The sequence below is a fragment of the Hydra vulgaris genome, chromosome 13 (assembly GCF_038396675.1).
Source record: "Hydra vulgaris chromosome 13, alternate assembly HydraT2T_AEP".
Lineage (NCBI taxonomy): Eukaryota > Metazoa > Cnidaria > Hydrozoa > Anthoathecata > Hydridae > Hydra > Hydra vulgaris.
The window spans coordinates 14,159,397-14,179,807 of NC_088932.1; the positions used below are offsets into that span (position 1 = coordinate 14,159,397).

At 26.0% G+C, this 20,411-nt stretch overlaps 1 protein-coding gene across 1 annotated transcript; it reads right to left on the bottom strand.

The window, feature by feature from the left end:
- Window positions 1-10,126: 10,126 nt before the first annotated feature.
- Window positions 10,127-11,110, bottom strand: LOC136089669 (ATP-dependent DNA helicase PIF1-like). Its single transcript, XM_065815721.1, has one exon. It carries the CDS (start codon window positions 11,108-11,110, stop codon window positions 10,127-10,129), a length of 984 nt encoding a protein of 327 aa, XP_065671793.1.
- Window positions 11,111-20,411: the final 9,301 nt, after the last annotated feature.

Sequence of the window (20,411 nt, forward strand, 5' to 3'; positions counted from 1 at the left end):
ATTGTCAAGAATACAACGTTTGGATATTGTAATCGAGAGATGACTGGTGCCCATAGTAGAATGTTTTGAATTATTTGGACGATTAAAAGCTTTTTGTGTTTGAATTAACATATCGCAGTCAGAATTTTCATACAAAGAGTAAACTGAATTGCAATTCATCAAAGTGTACTGTAGATGTGATTTTACTTTCTTTATGTTGTTCAAAGCGTCTTTTTTCTCCAAGCTTGCGTTTCTGTATTTTACAACTGCTTATATATTAAGTCCTCTAATGTCATTACCATCTTTCGGGGACCTCTCTGGTCTATCAGAAATTGTTTATCTTCATTTATCTTGATGAGACCATTCACCATGGGCAATATTAAAAAATGTGTTTATCATGGCAGTGAATTATTCTTGATAGCTATGTTGAGTAGCTGATTTTCTACTTCTGTGCTTAGACACTTGGACATGTTGCTTGTGAATACTCTTTAGTTTAGCAACTACATGAGACTTTGCTATAGTTGGAATATTAGCTTTAAACCAGAAAATCATAACTTTATCTGCAACTGTGTTGCAGGATATTGAAAGAGTTGACTTTTTGATTATCATTTCATAAAAAACTCTACATAGGGGAGCACCACTTGTTGGCAACTGACTCAACCCATCTATTGTTGAGAGAATATGTCCAACTAGCCAAACATTTGTAGTTAAGCATGTTGCTTTCTCTGAAGCGGCCATCTTCTCAAGTAAAATTTTTATACTTTTTTACTATAACAGAAAGAATATAAAAGAAATTTAATATATATAATTACATGATACACCCCCCCCCCCCCTCTATTTTACCTACATTTTTCAATAATGAAATCAATATATGCATTTAGGAGCGATTTTTGGTTTATGATGCTGAGGAGATATATCTAAATTTGGTTGCACTTTTGAGTCTTCTGTAAACTATATATGTTGTTACATTCTAATACTTTATATTATTTTTTTTTAGATCAATTTATAGCAGTATTTTGTCTGAAATAAAAATAGAATTACAAGATTAAGGTATTAGACAAATTTTGGGTAATTTTGGGTTCCGAAATAAGGTTTGGGGACCATTTCCCATTTTCAGTTTGCAAAACAATTTTAACTATATACTTTTTATATCAGACCTTACCAATTAAGAGGTGGTTCGATTAAAACTAAAAAAAATGTTTTCTATATAAAAAAAAACCACCTTAATATATATATATATATAAATATATATATATATATATATATATATATAAATATATTCATATATATATATATATATATATATATATATATATATATATATATATATATATATATATATATACACACATATATATATATATATATATATATATATATATATATATATATATATATATATATATATACAGATATATATATATATATATATATATATATATATATATATATATATATATATATATATATATATATATATATATTAATATAGGTAAAGTAGTGGAAAATAACTTAACAAAAATTTTTTCCGTTTAACTCTATTTCATTAATTAGCACTCATCAGAAATGAATGATCAAATTAATACAACTTCAATTTATACCAAAAATTAAATTACAGGAGGCTACATATATATATATATATATATATATATATATATATATATATATATATATATATATATATATATATATATATATATATATATATATATATATAGATATATATATATATATATGAATTTTTATATTATAAAAATAATAATTTAGTGAATAAAAGGAATTTCTAAGTGTAGACATAGAAACAAATTCCTTTTTTCCCAATTTGACACTGGCGAATAAAAAAAATGTTTTTCCATAATATCATTATATTTATTATTATTGTTATTGTCATTATTATTACTATTGTTATTATTTGACGTGAGAACTCATTCCATTGTTTTTTTTATTTTGTGACGGTTTTTTAGTTGCATTTTTGTACTGATTTTTCTTGATTTAAATATACGGCTGATGAGTGCCGCAATCGGCATGAAACTTTAAGTACCATAAAAAAGTTGTTTTTTTTTCATCTTACTTTTTTATATATTTATTGATCTATTTTGTGATTATTTCACTTTATATTGATCACTCTCAAATCGAAAAAATTGATTATTATTACATAATTAAAACAACAATATTTTTGCTTCATACGTTGAGCACTCTAATTAAGTCGCATATGTGATAGAAAAAATAAACTTTGGATATTCATTCAAGAACATTCCAATACCATCCATCAAAGACTTCAAAATACAGTTATTGGATAAAACTGAATTATTAATTAAAAGAATGCGATGGAAAGCGTTTTTCTTTTTAAACAAGAATTCAAATAGTAAGAACAATTTTTATTACAACTACGGATGTAAAACATCTATTCATCCAAAAAAAATTACAGAAATGATAGCTTTTGAGAATGAACTCATTGATCTTGTAAAACACATTAAGTTTCGAAAGGTGCACAGCAGTTTATAAAACAAATTTAAAAAAGATATAAACAGTATTTGAAAATCTAACTTAACTTATACGTATGCTGATAAAACGACCAATCTTTACAATTTATCTAAGAACGATTACAACTACTTGTTAAGAAATGCCATCACTTCAAACTACAAACTATCCAACTCAAACATAATAAATAAAGTAAACTTAGAAGGTAAACGTCTTTTGAAAAATTATGAAGTTTTCAAAAAAATTGACTATTACACATCTTACGATTGTTTTATCACTATAAAAGACCATAAAGATAATTTTGAAAACAATCCGACTGTCTATCTATTGAATCCTGCTGAAAACGAGGTTGGTAGAATTAGTAAAGATATTTTTTCTAAAAATAATAAAGACCTAAGAAATATATTACAATTAAATCAATGGAAAAACAATCGAAATGTTATCGATTGGTTAAGGGCCATAAAATATAATCACCTTTATAAATTTTCAGATTTTGATATTATCGACTTCTACTCTTCTATCAGTGAAACACTTCTAAAAATCTCTATCGATTTTGCGAAGCAACACTTAACATTAAGTGAAGAAAACATATCACTAATTTTTCATGCAAGAAAGTCTTTGCTTTTTAATAATGATCAAGTTCGGATAAAACAATTAAGTGGTATATTTGATGTTTCCATGGGAGCGTTCGATGGTGCAGAGGTTTGTGAGCTGGTAGGAATATTTCTTCTTTTTCAAATTTCAAAATTTTATAACAAGCTTGAGGTTGGTTTATACCGTGACGATGGCTTGACAGTTTTTAGTAAAAGCGGCCCTCAAATGGTAAAAATAAAAAAGCATATTGTTGAAATATTTAAATGCAATGGCTGACGGATTTCTATACAATGCAACATGAAAATTGTTAACTACCTTGACGTGACTCTAAATCTTAGTGACTGCACTTTTAAACCTTATTTCAAACCTGAAAATACATTAAATTACATCCATGCTGATTCAAATCACCCGCCGAGTATATTAAAACAAATACCACGTTCGATTGAACTTAGATTGCCTAAAAATTCATCTAACAAAGAAATATTTTAAAATACTATTCCTCTATATAATGAAGCTTTATTAAAGTCTGGTTATAAATATAGTCGAACATATAATCCTATAACAATATCAACTCCAAAACGGAACAGAGCCCGCAATATCATTTGGTTTAACCCTCCATTTAGTAAAAACGTTAGCACCAACGTGGGAAAATGTTTTTAGAAACTTATTGACAAACATTTTCCTAATAATAATAAACTGCATAAAATCTTTAACAGGAACACAGTCAAAGTTAGCTACAGTTGTATGCCAAGTGTAAAATCTATTATAAATTCGCACAACAAATACATTTTATGCAACAACACAAACCTTAATCAACAGGACTGTAATTGCTATAATAGAAATCTCTGTCCGTTGTTTAATAAATGTTTAACAAACAACATTGTATATCAAGCAACTGTTAAAACAGATAACCTTGATTCATCTTCTAATGAAAAATCCTACATTGGTATAAGTGAGACTCCTTTTAAATTAATATACGCTAATGACGTTAAATCATTTAACCTCTCTAAATACAAAAATGATACTGAACTCTCAAAACATGTATGGAAGTTAAAAGAAGCTAATTTAGTCCATATAGTTAAATGGAAAATTCTCAGGCGATGTAAAGCATATAATCCAACATCCAAATCTTGCAAATTATGTCTCACCGAAAAACATGAAATTCTATATTATAAAAATACTAATTTATTGAATAAAAGGAGTTTCTAAGTGTAGACATAGAAACAGATTCCTTCTTTCCCGATATGACACTGGCGATTAAAAAAGATGTTTTTCCATATTATCATTATATTTATTATTATTATTGTCATTATTATTACTATTATTATTATTTGACGTGAGAACTCATTCCATTGTTTTTTTTAATTTTGTAACGGTTTTTTAATTGCATTTTTGAACAGTTTTTTCTTGATTTACATATATGGCTGATATATTTATTATTATTATTGTCATTATTATTACTATTATTATTATTTGACGTGAGAACTCATTCCTTTGTTTTTTTATTTTGTAACGGTTTTTTAATTGTATTTTTGTACTGTTTTTTCTTGATTTAAATATACGGCTGATGAGTGCAGCAAACGGCATGAAACTTTATGCACCGTAAAAAAGTTGTTTTTTTTTATCTTACTGTTTTATTTATTGATTTATTTTGTGATTATTTCACTTTATATTGATCACTCTCAAATCGAAAACATTGATTAATATAACATAATCAAAACAACGAAATATATATATATATATATATATATGTATATATATATATATATATATATATATATATATATATATATATATATATATATATAAATATATATATATATATATATATATATATATATATATATATATATATATATATATATATATATATATATATATGTATGTATGTATGTATGTATACATACATATATATATATATATACATATACATATATATATATATATATATATATATAAAAATATATATATATATAGAGAGAGAGAGAGAGAGAGAGAGAGAGAGAGAGAGAAAGAGAGAGAGAGGCTTCGGCTGGAGCAAAAATAATATTTAAAATGATAAAAACAATATTTATTAGTAATGTAATATTCAATAGTAATATGTAATATTTATCAAAGCTCCAGTCAAGGGAGTTATAGCAATAGCCCATTTCCTGAATCAGCGATCAAATGACACAACAGAATACAAAATCAACATCTTGTTAAAATAGTGGTAGTATTTTTTTTTTCTTGACTTCTGTAAAATGAAATGTTTTTCCTTGAGCCAGCAAGATTTTTTAGTCTTGAACCTAAGAAATCAGCTGTCTCCTTTGAGAGATTTAAATCTCTGACCTGCTGCACTCGCATTGAGAAAACAGCTGTGGAGACTAATTCTGTAGCAATATCCATGTACTCAGAGTCATCACTATCACAGAATTTTGAAGGTGTGAAAATTTCCTTGTTTCTCTCATTACCTGTCAACCATAAGGTAACAAAATCAATATTGGGAATCTGATATGAATGAAGAACTCGTCTAATGGCTTAAGGATAAATTTGTATATTTAATTGATAGTTTTGTTTTTTAACTGTGTTTATGGCTCATATTGTTTTTTTTGTTTTTTTAGCGAGTGTTTCCGCTAAATTTCCTTAAGGTAGTACTTTTTATTTAAAAACGTCCAATTTATTTAAGTATTAAGTTTTTGCGCAATTTGTTGACTTAATGTTCCGTAATGACTGTTTATTTGTAATTAGCAAGAAGCATCGACTACTTTATCCTTCTTTTTAACGGCTTCTTTTCTTTTTTCCATGTTTCTTTTTACCATTTTTTGAGCTAAAGGATAATGCCATAAAGGGAGTACTTTGTAAATTTTTTCAAGAACACATCCACAACACGTAGTCAACCATATCAAAGTGTCTAAAAATTTATACGTTTCATGTGAACTTAATTTCATGACCAATTTAGTGGTTTTTTCTTTTTCTATAGTATATTTTCCGTTCTTTTTGAGATGACGTTTAGATGCAATTTCAGTTGGAGAATATCTTGTAATGATATAATTTCTTTTTCTACCATGGGTAGAAAACCTCCTACTCGATCTTGATACTCTGGTTTCATGGTAATTTGACAATGGACTAAAGCACTAGTTGAAAATCCGTTTAAATTAACACGATGATATTTTTAAATCAAAAGAATATTTCATGTGAAAAGGTAAAGGTTTTATTTGAGCACCTCCGTATTGTCCATTTTCGTCCATAAAAATTAAACACCCTCTTAATAAACTGTTTAATTTAAGTTCTTTTATTTTAGGTTCAAAGTAATCTGTGTCAATGGCGTATTTTTGTGTACCGTTGGTTGACATGCCACCTCGAATACTCTTTTCAATCAATTTTTGATGTTCGTTGGTCGGAGGAAAATGAATAGGAATTAAAATGATAACAGAATTTAATTTGCTTGTATAACTAAAAATGCTAACATGATTAAGAATATGAAGTTTTGTAAATTTAAATGTTCTTTCATTAAAGTCAATCATATCAGAACCTAATACTACCGTGTCGAGCACAGCATAAATATGCAATGAGGATTTTAAAGTTTTTAAATTTGAAAGTTTCACAATTTTTGAACGCCTTCATAAGCTTGTTTGATTTTTTTAAATTTCTTCTTGTACGTTTTTAGACTTCATTAAATCGTTTTGAGCAAATAATTCAATAGGAGGTAATGTTTTATATTCAATGTTTAATAGTTCGTTTGTTATTTGCGAAGGAAATAATGTTTTTTTAATAAAACAGTTTTTCAACACTCTTTTGTCAGTTAAATGATTAATTTCAGGATGAAAAGGACGTGAGTAATGCATCATGGTGTTAACAATTTGATTTTGAGCTTTTTGAGATAAAATACAACTGGCTTGTTCTAAAGAACAATTTAAAGTTTTCAAGCTGTCCACAATTTGATATGTTTACCAATGCAGATAATATTGACTTTGCTCACATTTTTAAATATAACAAAAACATCTTCCATGTTGCTATATTTTATAAAAGCGTAAAAAGGTGTTGTTTCAGATTTAGCCAAATGACCGTATAACGAAATACCTAAAAATTTTTTTAAACCTTCTACAATCATAATACGGTTATCAAAAGAAGCGCTGTGAGCAAAATTTGGACAAGACAAATGTTGACTATATCTGCCTAAATTTTTGTTGCAATAATCATGAGCTAATGCATAATCTTGTCCTGAAAAATGATCGTGATCAATAACTAAATAATCTTCTAAAGCGTTGAGAAAAAAATTACATTTATATAAAACTTTTTATCTATTTTTTTCATCATTAAAAAAATCAGATAAACTAAATTTTTTTTCAAATTGTTTATTAAAAGAAACCAACATGCAATGATACCATAATTTGTAGACGGCTTGCTTCAACTTTCTCATGAGAAATAAAAAAAATTGGTTATCTGTATTTTGACTGCCAACTTCGTTGATACATTTGCAAAAGATTTTGATTAAAAAGTAGGGATCATTTAAAAATTCAACATTGTCTTGATCAAAGTATATTTCGAGTTGTTGATCGGTCATGATAAGGAAAGCCAATTGTTTCATATTATCTACAAATTCTCCACTCGTTATTCTCACATAATCACTTAACAAACCGTTGCTGGCAGGTAGGTATTCAAATTTTTCCCACCATCTACAACTAATGTAAAACAAACTTGACACTTGAAATAAATCTTGTTTTATTTTTTCCGCATTGTTGTCGATTAAATAATTTTGAACATTCAAAGGTAACATGAACAATTCTAAACGACCTACTCTTTGAAACATAATATTACCAATTGAATTCGTTTGTCGTTATAAATACGAAATTCGTTATGATTTAATCTTTCTATTTCTTGAGGAGTCATGCGAGAAAATTTATTTTTATAAATATCAGATTGAGGTATTTTGTCTTTTGCAGGATATCTACAAATAGAACATAAAGGATTTTCTTCTTGCCATATTAAATTTCTTTTTTCAGATGATATATTTAAATTTTGAAAACGTGGTAAACATACTTCATAAGCAAATCGAACCAAAGTATCTGCTAAAGCTATTATATCGTAAACTCGTATTTCCATTTTTAAATTTTTATTATTTTCACGAGTTGAATTTAACTTTTCCCACAATATGCGTCTGTGTGTTTTGTGAAGTAAAGAAACTCCTGGTTGCAAATAGGCAGGTAGACACGTAAAGGATTTCTTTCTAAACTTTCAATAGTATATTCATAATAAAAAATCCATTAAGTGATCACGTGTCCTTGTTCATCCAATTCAAAACATTCTCTCGCTAATGTTTCATGAATGCATTGAATGATAATGGAATGACAAAGATAATTCAAAGTTTTGACTTTTGAAGTGGCATTTTCTTCAGACTTTGTAATATTCGTTTCGCAATCAAACATCATTAAAAAAGGAAACAAGTTTCTACTTGTACACATAAACGAATTTTGCGGACGATTGTAACTAATGCAATCGCTGTATGTAAATTTGTCCGGATTATAATAACCTTCACATTCGTGTGTCTCTCTAGTAAATTTTTTTCCGCATTCTGAACATTGAAAAAGAACACAAGATTTGTTAGCAAAAAAATGTACAGTAGAAAGTTTTTCATTCAACATGCTTATAGCATGAAAAGAATTGTGTTTTTGAAAAATACAAATTTTTATAGTGTTTTTTGTATTTTTCCGTTGATTTGCTTTATTTCTTTCCTCATCATTAATAAAAACTCTTTGAGAATCTTGATCGTCTTTGGTAATATTTGCGCTTTCATGCACCACTTTTAATAGTTCTGTAAGACTACTTTTATATTGCGATTTTAATTTAGAATGCAACAAACGAATTTTGGTATTACTTTTGTTAACGGCATTTTAATGTTAATACGATCAAAAGTATTTTCGTAAGCAAAGCAGTGACACAATTCAATCAATGTTTGAAATGACATATTTTTAGACTTTTCTTTTAAATTTTGTAAAACGTTTTTCCAAGCTAGAATATTTTGCTCATCTTGATCTTCAAAAAAGAGTTGTAAAATATTTTCTTCCGAATATGAATCAGTCGCATTTTTTCCAAAACTTTTTTATTCCATTCTTTAATTGTGCACGCATTCCATTGGCGAATCAACAAAGAGATTAAAAAAGCAGAATAAAAACATAATTCTCAATCAAACAAAATACTATAATCTACAAACATTTTTCTTTTTTGTTCATAAGAGAGTTTAGTATAAGATTGACCGTTTAGTGAATTTTGCCATTGTGTTATAGAATGAGACCTATACCATTCACCAAACCATTCGTCTACATCAATTTCTTAGCTTGTTTTTTGTTGTTTTTTAAATAAAAGTAGTTTTTGTTTTATTTCGTAATATGTTTTGTTGTGTTTTTTCTTTTTTTGAATTTGTTCATCTGTTTGTTTTCTTTGCTGTTCTTTTATTGTTTTAACAAAAGTATTTTTATATTTTTTTCGTAATATGTTTGTTGTATTTTTTCTTTTTTTGATTTTGATCATCTATCGAGAGCATTTTTCTTTTAAAACCTGACAATTCAAAATTTCGTAATTTCATCATTGATCTTTCTGTTAAATTGGATAGAGATTTGATTTTAATATTACATAACCGTATCAAAATCCATCCACTATCGTTTTCTAAAATATTAAAAACAGCAGAAATATTGGCATCTTGAATAAAACGTAAATTAGTCGGTCCTTCTAAAGTTTTTATAAAATAAACAGGCGAAGTGTAGCAACGTTTCATTATTTTACAATAACCATCTTCTATAGATTTGCAACATAAAGTAACAATATTACAACCAAGTAAAAAATTTTGAATCAAGTCAGCAAAATGAATACTGTTTTTTATTTGCGTTTCAAATCCTTCCAATGTTTTTTGTTCTACGTGATAAACAATTTCATTTGGACTTTGAGTTTCTGAATAAAGTTGTGATTCTTCCACAATATCTTTATCTTTATAATCATCTTTAATGAAAAAAAAATTTTTAGTGTATATACTGTTGTTACTAAATTTAGTTTCCTCAGTTTGATATTCACATTTCATTTTTTATTTAAAAAAAAATTACATGTATTTTTTATAAAATTCCAAAACATCAGAATCGACAGTGATACTTTCAAATATTTTTCGTAATTCTAATTTATTAATAATAATTATAAAAATATCATTAATATTACAAACTCGTGATAAAGAAGCATAATAAAGACTATTATTAAAAGCCTTTGAATTAAATTCAACAACTGCTTTATTCATTGTACTTCCTTGAGCTTTATGAACAGTAAAAGAAAAAGCTAATTTTAAAGGTAAACCCAATCTTGAGCCTACGACAGCATGAGAGCAATCTAAAATCTCTTCTTTGACACATTCAATTTTGACTTCTTTTTTATTTATATTAACCCAAACAGTATTATTTTCTATTAAAATGACTGTACCAATAGTATCATTGCACAAACCTTCCTCCACATTGATATTTCTCACAAGCATAACAATCGCACCTATTTTAAGATAAACAGCTGCTGGAATCCGAAACGAACATTGAATGTTTGGATTTTTAATTACATCTGTAGCATAAAACCAATCACCTTCGTATTTTATACCCTTCATTTTATTATTATTATAAATATCGACTTCCATATTTCTAAAAAATAATCTCGTATATTTAGTGTTCAAATTTTCATCTTTTTCAAAACAACGCGTTATAAAATAATCAATAGTTTGGTCTGAAACTTGTCCAAAACGTATTTCATTTAAAGCTCCAAAAATTTGCAGATCTTCTTTTTGTCTAAAGCATTCAGTTAAAACCAAAACTTCCGTCATGTATTGTTGCCATATTTTAGATTTAAAATCAAATTCTCCTTTGACAGGTGGTAATTGGAAAAAATCATCACAAGCAATAACCTGTTTACCACCAAATAATTCATCATAACATTGTTTCATTTCACAAGCTATTAAATGTAATAAATCAAATGTTTGAGCGTTAATCATTGAAATTTCATCAATAATGAAAACATCAGTTTCCAACCACGTTTTTTTAATGTCAGGATGCATATGACGTTTATAATAATCTTAACTTTTAACACCAGTTTCTATACCTGCAAAAGCATGTATAGTGACACCATTTAATAAAGGAGGTGCTTTTCCTGTATTTGCAGTAATATGATTATTTTCCACAACCAAATAATTCATATTTAATATTTTCACCAACATTTTTTAATTTTGATTTATAGTATTCATCTAAAAAAATTAATTTATTTTGAATGTAAATACGTAATAGCATATTTTACAAAAAACATCATAAATAAAATGTTCTGGTAAACGAGTCTTTCCAGTTTACAAGATAAATCGTCTGGTCCATGAACCAACAACAAAAACTTTACAGCTAACATTTCGTCTTCTGTCAATAGGTTTTTTGTTTGCATAATAACTTAAGCATTTTTTTATTATCATTTTCTCTTATTTTATTCAGCTAAAAAAATAACATACTATACACTTGATCAAAACATTTTTCAAAATATATAAATGAACAACTTCGCTTCCAAACTTCAGAATATCTATATTCAATACAATCTTCACATTCGTTTAAATAATGTTTACAATTTTCAATTTCTAGACATTTTTCTTTCACACGATTTAATAAATCTTCTATAGATATATTTTTATAAAAATAGTAAAAACTTTCAAAGTTCAAATTTAAATAAACATGATAATGTATTTTAATATATTGAAACACCATCAAAATAAATATAAAAGGTATTCTTTCAAGTTATTAATGAAAAAAACCATCCCAGTCATACTTCAAAATATCCAATCTACAAGATTGACATAAAGTTTGTCTTGAAGTAAATGCATGCTGTCTAATTTTTTCCAAAGTTGCTGGGCGATCTTGATTGAATTTGTATATGCTTTCGATTATAAAATCCAAATCATTTTCTGTTAGTTGCATTTTTTTTATTATGTTATCTAAAAAAAATTTTTAAAAAATATAAAAATACAATAAAGTAAAAAAAATTATTATTCTACATATAATCCATTCACTAACTTATAGTCTTTCTTTTCGGAATTATTATATTCTGAACGTAGAATCTTAAACTTGTGTTTTTTACAATCACAACAAATATTGTTCGCTAAACATAGACAAGATTCTAAACAAAGAAAGTTGTCTTTATAATATTTATAAGTATTTTTTAGCAAATCTTCTGCTAAACCAATTTGTTTTTGCTGCCAACATTATATTATTTTCCATTTTTATTATGCAATTTAAAAAAATTTTTTAAAAACATAAAAAAATTTACAGAAAAATAATTTTTTTTTTCTATTTGATATTTGTTCACAAGATCGTTGTCGTTATATATTTATTTAATTTCATAAATATTTTTCGACAAGTAGCACATGCTTTAAAATCCCAAAGTTCTTGATAAGGGTCACATGGAACGGAATTACAAATCACACAATTGTTTGGAGAAAGCATACTTTTTTCTAATTCACCACTTGGATCAGATTTTGCAACATAAACTAAGAAGCCATAAAAATCAAGATCTTTCTTGACTACTTCTCTATATAAATAAAATTCTTCCAAGGTTGTTTTTGACATTTTTTATTATGTAATCTGAAAAAAATTTTACATATTAAAAAATTCTACCAAAAAAATTGTATCCAAAAAAGTCTTCTTAATTCGACATAAATATGACAAGAATTCAAATTACAAAATACACAATTAGGGAAACAATCACATTGTGCTATTTTATAAAGAGCTTCGTATACAAAATCACGTTTTTTACAATTTTTAACATGGAGTAATGTTACGTACACCCTATTTTTTTGCAATTTTTTCACACGTTTCCGAATCGTGTTGAGTTAAACCATATCATTAAAATGCTATGGCTGATAAACATTGTAATAAAATTTCTTTTTCAATTTGAAAGGTTTTTTCTTCTGAATAACTGATAACTCGTAGTTTTTCCGGTTTGATTTGACAAACTTCTTTTACAAAATCATCAAATTCTTCTTGAGACATTTCTTTTCGATGAAAATCTTCCAAACAGCCCCATTTTTCTAAATATCACTTCCTGCGAGTTCAAAGAGAAGAGGTGCAAGATCTATGTTTACAATTTTATCATTATCGATACCAAAACTTCCATCTTCATTTTTAACAATTTCACCTTCATAAAATATATCCATTTTTTTATTACATAACCTAAAAAAAATAATTACAAAAAATTTATTTATAATAAAGTATAATTTTCAAATATTTCAAGTACAGTTTCTTTAATATTTTCTTCGTGAATATAACGATGAATGTAATCATAAGTTCCTTTACAAGATTCATAAAGACTAAAACCAGTACAATTTTCTTTTGGACAAGATTCAGCTTGTTGCGTTAACATTCGTATTGTTTGACTTTCATCATAAATAAGCTGATATAAATAAAAGTTGAGTGAATAATTTTTCAACTTGATTTTTAAAAGACATTTTTTATTGTGTAATTTAAAAAAATACAATAAAAAAATAAAAAAAATAAATTAAAAATTTTTTTTCTTTGGTTTGTTCATCACATAAACAAATTTAGCTTTTTGAAAATTTGGACATAGTTCTATATATCGAGATGTGGTTACTACAGGTGTCATAAAACTATTGGTTGCTCGTACTGTTATTTTTACCATTTTTTTTAATTATGTAATCTAAAAAAAAATTAAAAATACAATTTATTATCATTACAATAAAAAAAATTTAAGAAGAAGAGTCGCTGCCATCAAGAAGTTTGTTAACATGATTCATTAATGTTTTAAGTTCAGATAACACGTCAGTTATTTCTTTAATTTTCGTTTTTGACATTCCGAACAAAGAGTTTCACATTCACAAAGTTCTAAATAATCACCAGCTGAAATTTCTTCTTTTGTACCTGTTTCATTTTCCATTTTTTATTATGTAATCTTAAAAAAATAAAAAAATTTATTCACTCTAAATAAAAAGTATTCAAATATTCCATCGATTTTAAAAATGAACTCTGTAATTCCTCACGTACAAATAATATTTTTTTAGTTTCGATCTGTAAATAAAAATATTTCATTATTTCTCTATTAAATTGAGGAATATTTTTTTCAATATAATCAAACATAACTTTGTCTCTCATTCTTTGTTTCTCATTCTTATAAACTATTTTTCTTTTCAAATACTCAATATCTTTTTTATTTGAATTAAATAATTTGTATAGAGCATGAATATAAATTTCTAAAGTTTTTAATCTTTCGTCAAAACCATCTTTCTCAGCATCTTTTCGAATTAATTTATTCATTTCCTCCACGGCTTCTTAAACTCCATCTCCATTCAAATCCAAACATTTATCAAAATAAACAGCATAACTACCATATTTAATAATATATTTTACTTTTCGATATTCATAAGCGATATCAGCATTGAGTTTATCGAGCTTTAAGTAAATATTTGAAATATACTTTCCACAATTAAACTCGTGAAGAAACTCCATTATTTTTAATTAGTTAACCTGAAAAATACAAAGTTTAAAGTACAAAAAATTTAAAAAAATACAAAGTTAAAAAAAATTTTACTCATTAAGAATATTTATAAAAGTAGTGATAAAATAATTTTTAAATTTTTTTTAACAATAATCTTTCTTTATGCTTTGAAATATAATGAAAATCTTTCATATCCACATTTGATTTTATATAGGAGAACATGACTTCATCTCTTCTCGAAAATTCCTATTTTTCTTTTGTTACTATAAACTCATCTTCTTCGATTGCAAGATTAGCATTAACAATCATATGATATATTAATTCTATTAAAAAATTACGTAGATTTAGATAATTTTTTATCAGCTCGTTATTTTTATTTATAATTTCCGTTATTTTTTCAAACTCTTCCAATATTCCATCTTGATGTTCATTTTTGGTTAAAAATTCTTCAAGGATAATAAAATGAAAATAAAAAACAGGTGATAATTCTTCTAAAATTTTTCACAATTTTTGTTCAGAATGATGTAGCTTGTAATATTTGGTAATCCATTTAATACAATCATCAGTCTAATTTTCATTACTCATTTTTTTTAATTAGTTGTCTAAAAAAATTTACAATAAAAAATTAGAAAAACGAAACGCTATCATGAAAATTAATACTTGTTAACATTGTTTTTTCATGAAATTTCTAAAATAATTTCTCAAACATCTTCTACAATGTAAAATTTTTTTATCGTTTGGTGTTATGATAACACCATTTTTTTGATAACGATAAGACAAATTGACCGATATTTTGCACTCTGTAAACATTTTCATAAGAAGTGTCAAATACATGTTGTGTATTTTGATATCCTCCCAAACATAAGATAATAAACCACTATCTATAATACAAACATCATTTTTGATTTCTTTTATTTTTTCATCATTGATTTCGATCAATTGAGCTGCATCAACCATTTGTAAAAACTTTAACACCTTTTGAAACGTATTATACATAACGTTGTTTTCTTTTTCCACCGAATCCCAATTATTTATTTCTATGTTTTATTAGTATCTAAATAAAAATAATTACAATTAAACAGATAAATTATTAAAATTATATTCCAATTCGTGAGTATTAACACAATAATTAAGTTCAATATGATTATAACTAAAAGTTATCATTTCTGAAAAGTTTTTTGCAATCCTATTTAAATTATTTATATAATTATGAATAAAACTACGCTTTTCCATTTCATTCACGCCATCTTAAAAATTATTTAATTGAATCCATATATAATTTTTCTCTATCATAACATCTGTTTTGAATCTTAACAAAAATTTCCAAATAAGTTTCTAGTTTATCTATTTGTCATCGTTTTAATCGCTTGCATAAAAGAGCTCTTTATAGTATACAAATTCTCAAGCACATTACTAATTGAATTTGTTTGAAAGTTTTCAACATAATCCATATCTCCTGTTAAACGTCGATATTGTTCTTGATCATGTTCTAAAACACTATCCCAAGCACGTTTGATATCATACCATGAATTCGTTTTTTTTTTTATTAAGTTTTTCTAAAAAAAATTACAAATATAGCAAAAACATTTTAAGAAATTACTTAATTTTACATTTGATATACAAATTATTTTCAATTAAATATTCATCAATGTCTGCTTTTTTTATAAAGCTGCAATATCCATAACCAATATTTTCGTCATCTTTTAGTGGACCTTAAAAAGACACATTATTCTCAGTAATAAAACTTTTTTACATTTGTTTGCCATTAGGTCCACATAGTTTAAAAGTAATGACGTGATTTATAAAAGGCCATTTTAATATAGCATCATAAGGTGAGGATCTCATTGTAATATACAAACCAATTTCTTCTTCCTTATGGTTATCACATTTCATATTGATATTTATTTTCATTAAAAATTGATAATTTTTAAAATAAAATGGTACACTATAACAAACTTTGCTTTCATTTTTTAATTGCTCCATAAAATTTTCAAAAATCCATATCTTGCTGCAATGACCATTATTTTTGTGTATTTCTTCTAAAAGGGATACTCGAAAATTTAAATTCATTATTTTCTCATTATACTAGCAATTGAATAAAATACTCGGATTGTTTGTATAAATGGTAAATGAAGGTCTACTATTTTCTGCAAATCTATTAGCCATAATTCTACGAATCTAAAAAAATAAAAATATAAAAAAAATATTACAAAAATTTATTTTCCAGTAGAACCAAAACCACCCTTTCTTTCTACATCTTTATTCATTGACATTTTCACTTCACGACAAAAACATCCATCCATTTCTATTACATTTTTTACAGCTTTAAACATTTTCAAAAATCCCATTCGAGCAACTGCATCTCCAGGATTAATAATATAATCTTCTTTTGAATGATTCATCAATATGACTTTAATTTCTTCTTTATAATCAGCACTATTCCTGGAGCATTCAACACCACAACACCATATTTGTAAGCCATACCTGATTTTGAATATATGTGACCTACTAAATCTGGTTCTATTACATCCATATAAACTCCTGTGTTTACTAAAATACGTTGTTGTGCTTGAAGTATATAATGCTTTTTACTTCTCAAATCAAAACAACCACTTTCTTTTGTTTCATAAAAAGACCATTCTAGAGTATCTCTTATTTCAACCTTTTTATTCATCTAAAAAAAATTTTTAAAATACATACATTCTGTTTTTGTTCTAAAGAATAAATTACATGTTCTCTTTTTTCCTTTTGAGAATGAATACAACTTTTACAAAAACTTAATTTACAAAAAAACAAACAAAAACGAAACAAATATATTTTACTACAAAGTTCACAGTGTCCAAACCAATAATAATAAAATTCAAACTGTTTTAAATCCTTTTTGTTTAATGGTCTATTAAAAAGTTCATTAATATTAGGTAATAAAGGCACAGCAGTATTAAATTCAGTATCTATCCACATATTTAAAAATAAATCATTTATTTATTTTTACTAATTCTCTATCGTAATCTTCTACAATTGAAGATTTTTCTAATTGAACACTACCATCAATATGTTTGTACTTTAATTTTACAATTTCCATTCTTGTTCTTTCATAATATCTATTTTCTTCCTTTTTCATTTTTTTGCAATCTAAATACATTTTTTATATCTCACTGACTTTACCAGAAGATGTTGATGAGTTAAACAAGTTTTTTTTTCCCCTTTTTATATAAAATAGTAGTCATAACAACATCGTATCTATCATTAAAATAGAATTAAAGTATCAAAGTACCAAGTTTAAAGTACATCACACCACATTTTGAACTTTAAACTCTTCATAAGGAGTTAACATTTTTTAAAAAAAATTTGTTTAGTACTTGTTTTTTTTTATCTCTCTTTTCAACTTCAACAGTATAAAAGGAGTTCATTTTAATTTAAAAATTTATTCAAAACACAACTAACAAAAACGTCTGAGTTTAAAACTGTTTATTGCAACAATAACACCTATGTCAAATTTGCAGAATTAGCTGCTGCTACTTTGTGGCTTATCGAGTTTAAAGAATAAAAAAATGTTAAAGATAAACAATATTCCACTGTTCCTCTTAAACCACTGGCACAATTTAACTATGTTAAAAAAGAATTGATTTACAAATTAAAAATGAGGGTTGTGAAATCTTGTTACCACGGAAGTACAGAGATATGTGCGATCTCAACAAAACAAATTTTTTATTCAGATCCGAACTGAAATTAACAAAAGACGACAACAAATTTAAAATGTCCAAAGGTGAAATTACTAATAATGTAGTTTTTAAATTTAATCATAACAAAATGACCAAAAAAGTATTGGAAAGTTTGATGGATAGTATGCAAACTGCTAAAAACAAAGCTTATATGACGGTGGCTTACCCTAAAACCCTCATATTAAAAACAGTCGAGTTTAACGGTTTTAGTATACGATTAGTAAAAGAAGAAGATGAGATTCATGTTACAGAGTATGAAAGATTATTGGCTGTAAAACCGTCTTTCCACAACACGATGAATAAAAATGGTGTTCTTAGAAATTATAGTCAGAATTTATGAGAAGCTTGTGCAGAATTTGCTGAAAAAGAAACGAGTGAAGCAAAAAAAGCAAAACTTGAAGTACCAGAAGCAAAAGCAGAGTACCAGAAGTACCAGATGAAGACGAAGAATAACTTTTTTTTAACTTTTTTAAATTGAATTAAAAGACCTGTTTTAATAATAAAAAACTTGTTTTTTTCTTATCTATTTTCCTATATAAAGGGTAAAAGAAATTAATTCTAGTTCATTTTTGAAAGAGAAAATGACTAGCAAACAAATCGACGAAAGTCTCATCAAAGCTGTTCAACTTTTTTATCCAGATAATGAATTACAACCTATGTTGTTTGAATTTCACCATTTAAATAACACATATGAAGAATGGCAAGATATTATATTTACTTATTTAAAAAATTTTAACTTGCAGTTGAACTTGGAAGAAGAAAAATACAAGGATTTGAATTATATATTTATAGCTAAAGACTATGAAAACTGGCTTCATTTGTTTGAAAAACCTTCTCGTCGTTATATGAATTTTGCAGAACAATCACCTTCATGGAGAACGAGCATGTTTGAAGTATGTTGCATAATAAACGAGGATTTTTTAAATGTAACAAAAACAACAGTAAAAAAAACAACACGAAGTACGAAAAAAAAATCTAGAAGAGTTTATTAAAGTATATAAACTTTATTACAAATCAAAAAACATGGAAAAGTAATGCACTTCGTGGAAAAGCAAACTTAAACTGACTTTGAAGTATTATTTTTTGTTTCCTTATCTATCTAACAAATGGGAGTATGATAACTTGAAGAAAAATTGTAACATATTAAAAATATTTATCCTGCTTGCATGGACCAACCGCCTTGCTTTTCGTTCAACGATAATGTTTTTCATAATGCCTATTTCACCATTTATACACCTGCTCCTATTTATGAATATTTTATAGAAAAAAAAGTACACCAAGAAGGAGATAAAGTTTACATTTATAAAGCCTTTGAACGTTGTAATTTTCACGAAAAAAGTTTAATAGAAATGTTCCCTACTGCTCAATGGTTTTTTTCGTTAAAAGAAACTTTAACATTTCAATTTAATTATACAGAAAAGAGGACGAAGTTCATAATTACAATACTAACGAAATAGTATCGAAACAACCTATACACAGAAACACTAATTATACCAAATATTATGTCACCGCAAAAGAAGGATTTTAAATAAGACATTTTTTTATTTTTTTTATTTTTTTTCTATATCAAAAAGTTGATATACAAGTTTATTAATACGAAATATATTGTCAAAACATTCACATTTGTCTTTTTTTAACACGTGTACGCAACGAATATTGTCTTTTATTAAACGAATAAAACTTTCGTATTCACCAACACTAAATTCTGTATATTGTTGCACGTTTCCTGCTTTAATAAAACCATTAACAAAATCTTCTAAATAAGATGCAAACATAAATGTTTCATATTTTGGACAGTGTTCGTGAGTATGTTTTTTCGTATAGCTATGTTGATAGTGTTCTAAACATAAACTTTCATTGTTAAAATAAGTAGGCAGTTTAAACAATTTTGGAAATAGTAATCAATTTAAATCAAAGGTATATATTTTTTGCTCTTTTATTGTACTCAATACATCTTTCTCCAGGTTGCCATCTTTATAAAACACGAGATTGGATTCGAATTTTAAAAATATTGACTTTAAATAATCTACAACGGAGCAGCAAAAGATGATATCGCTGGTATATTTGAAAGTAGGATTGCACTCTAACCCGTGAATATTGTTCAGACAGTATAAAATACTTTTTTATCTTTTTCCTCCAAGTTTTCAAATTTTT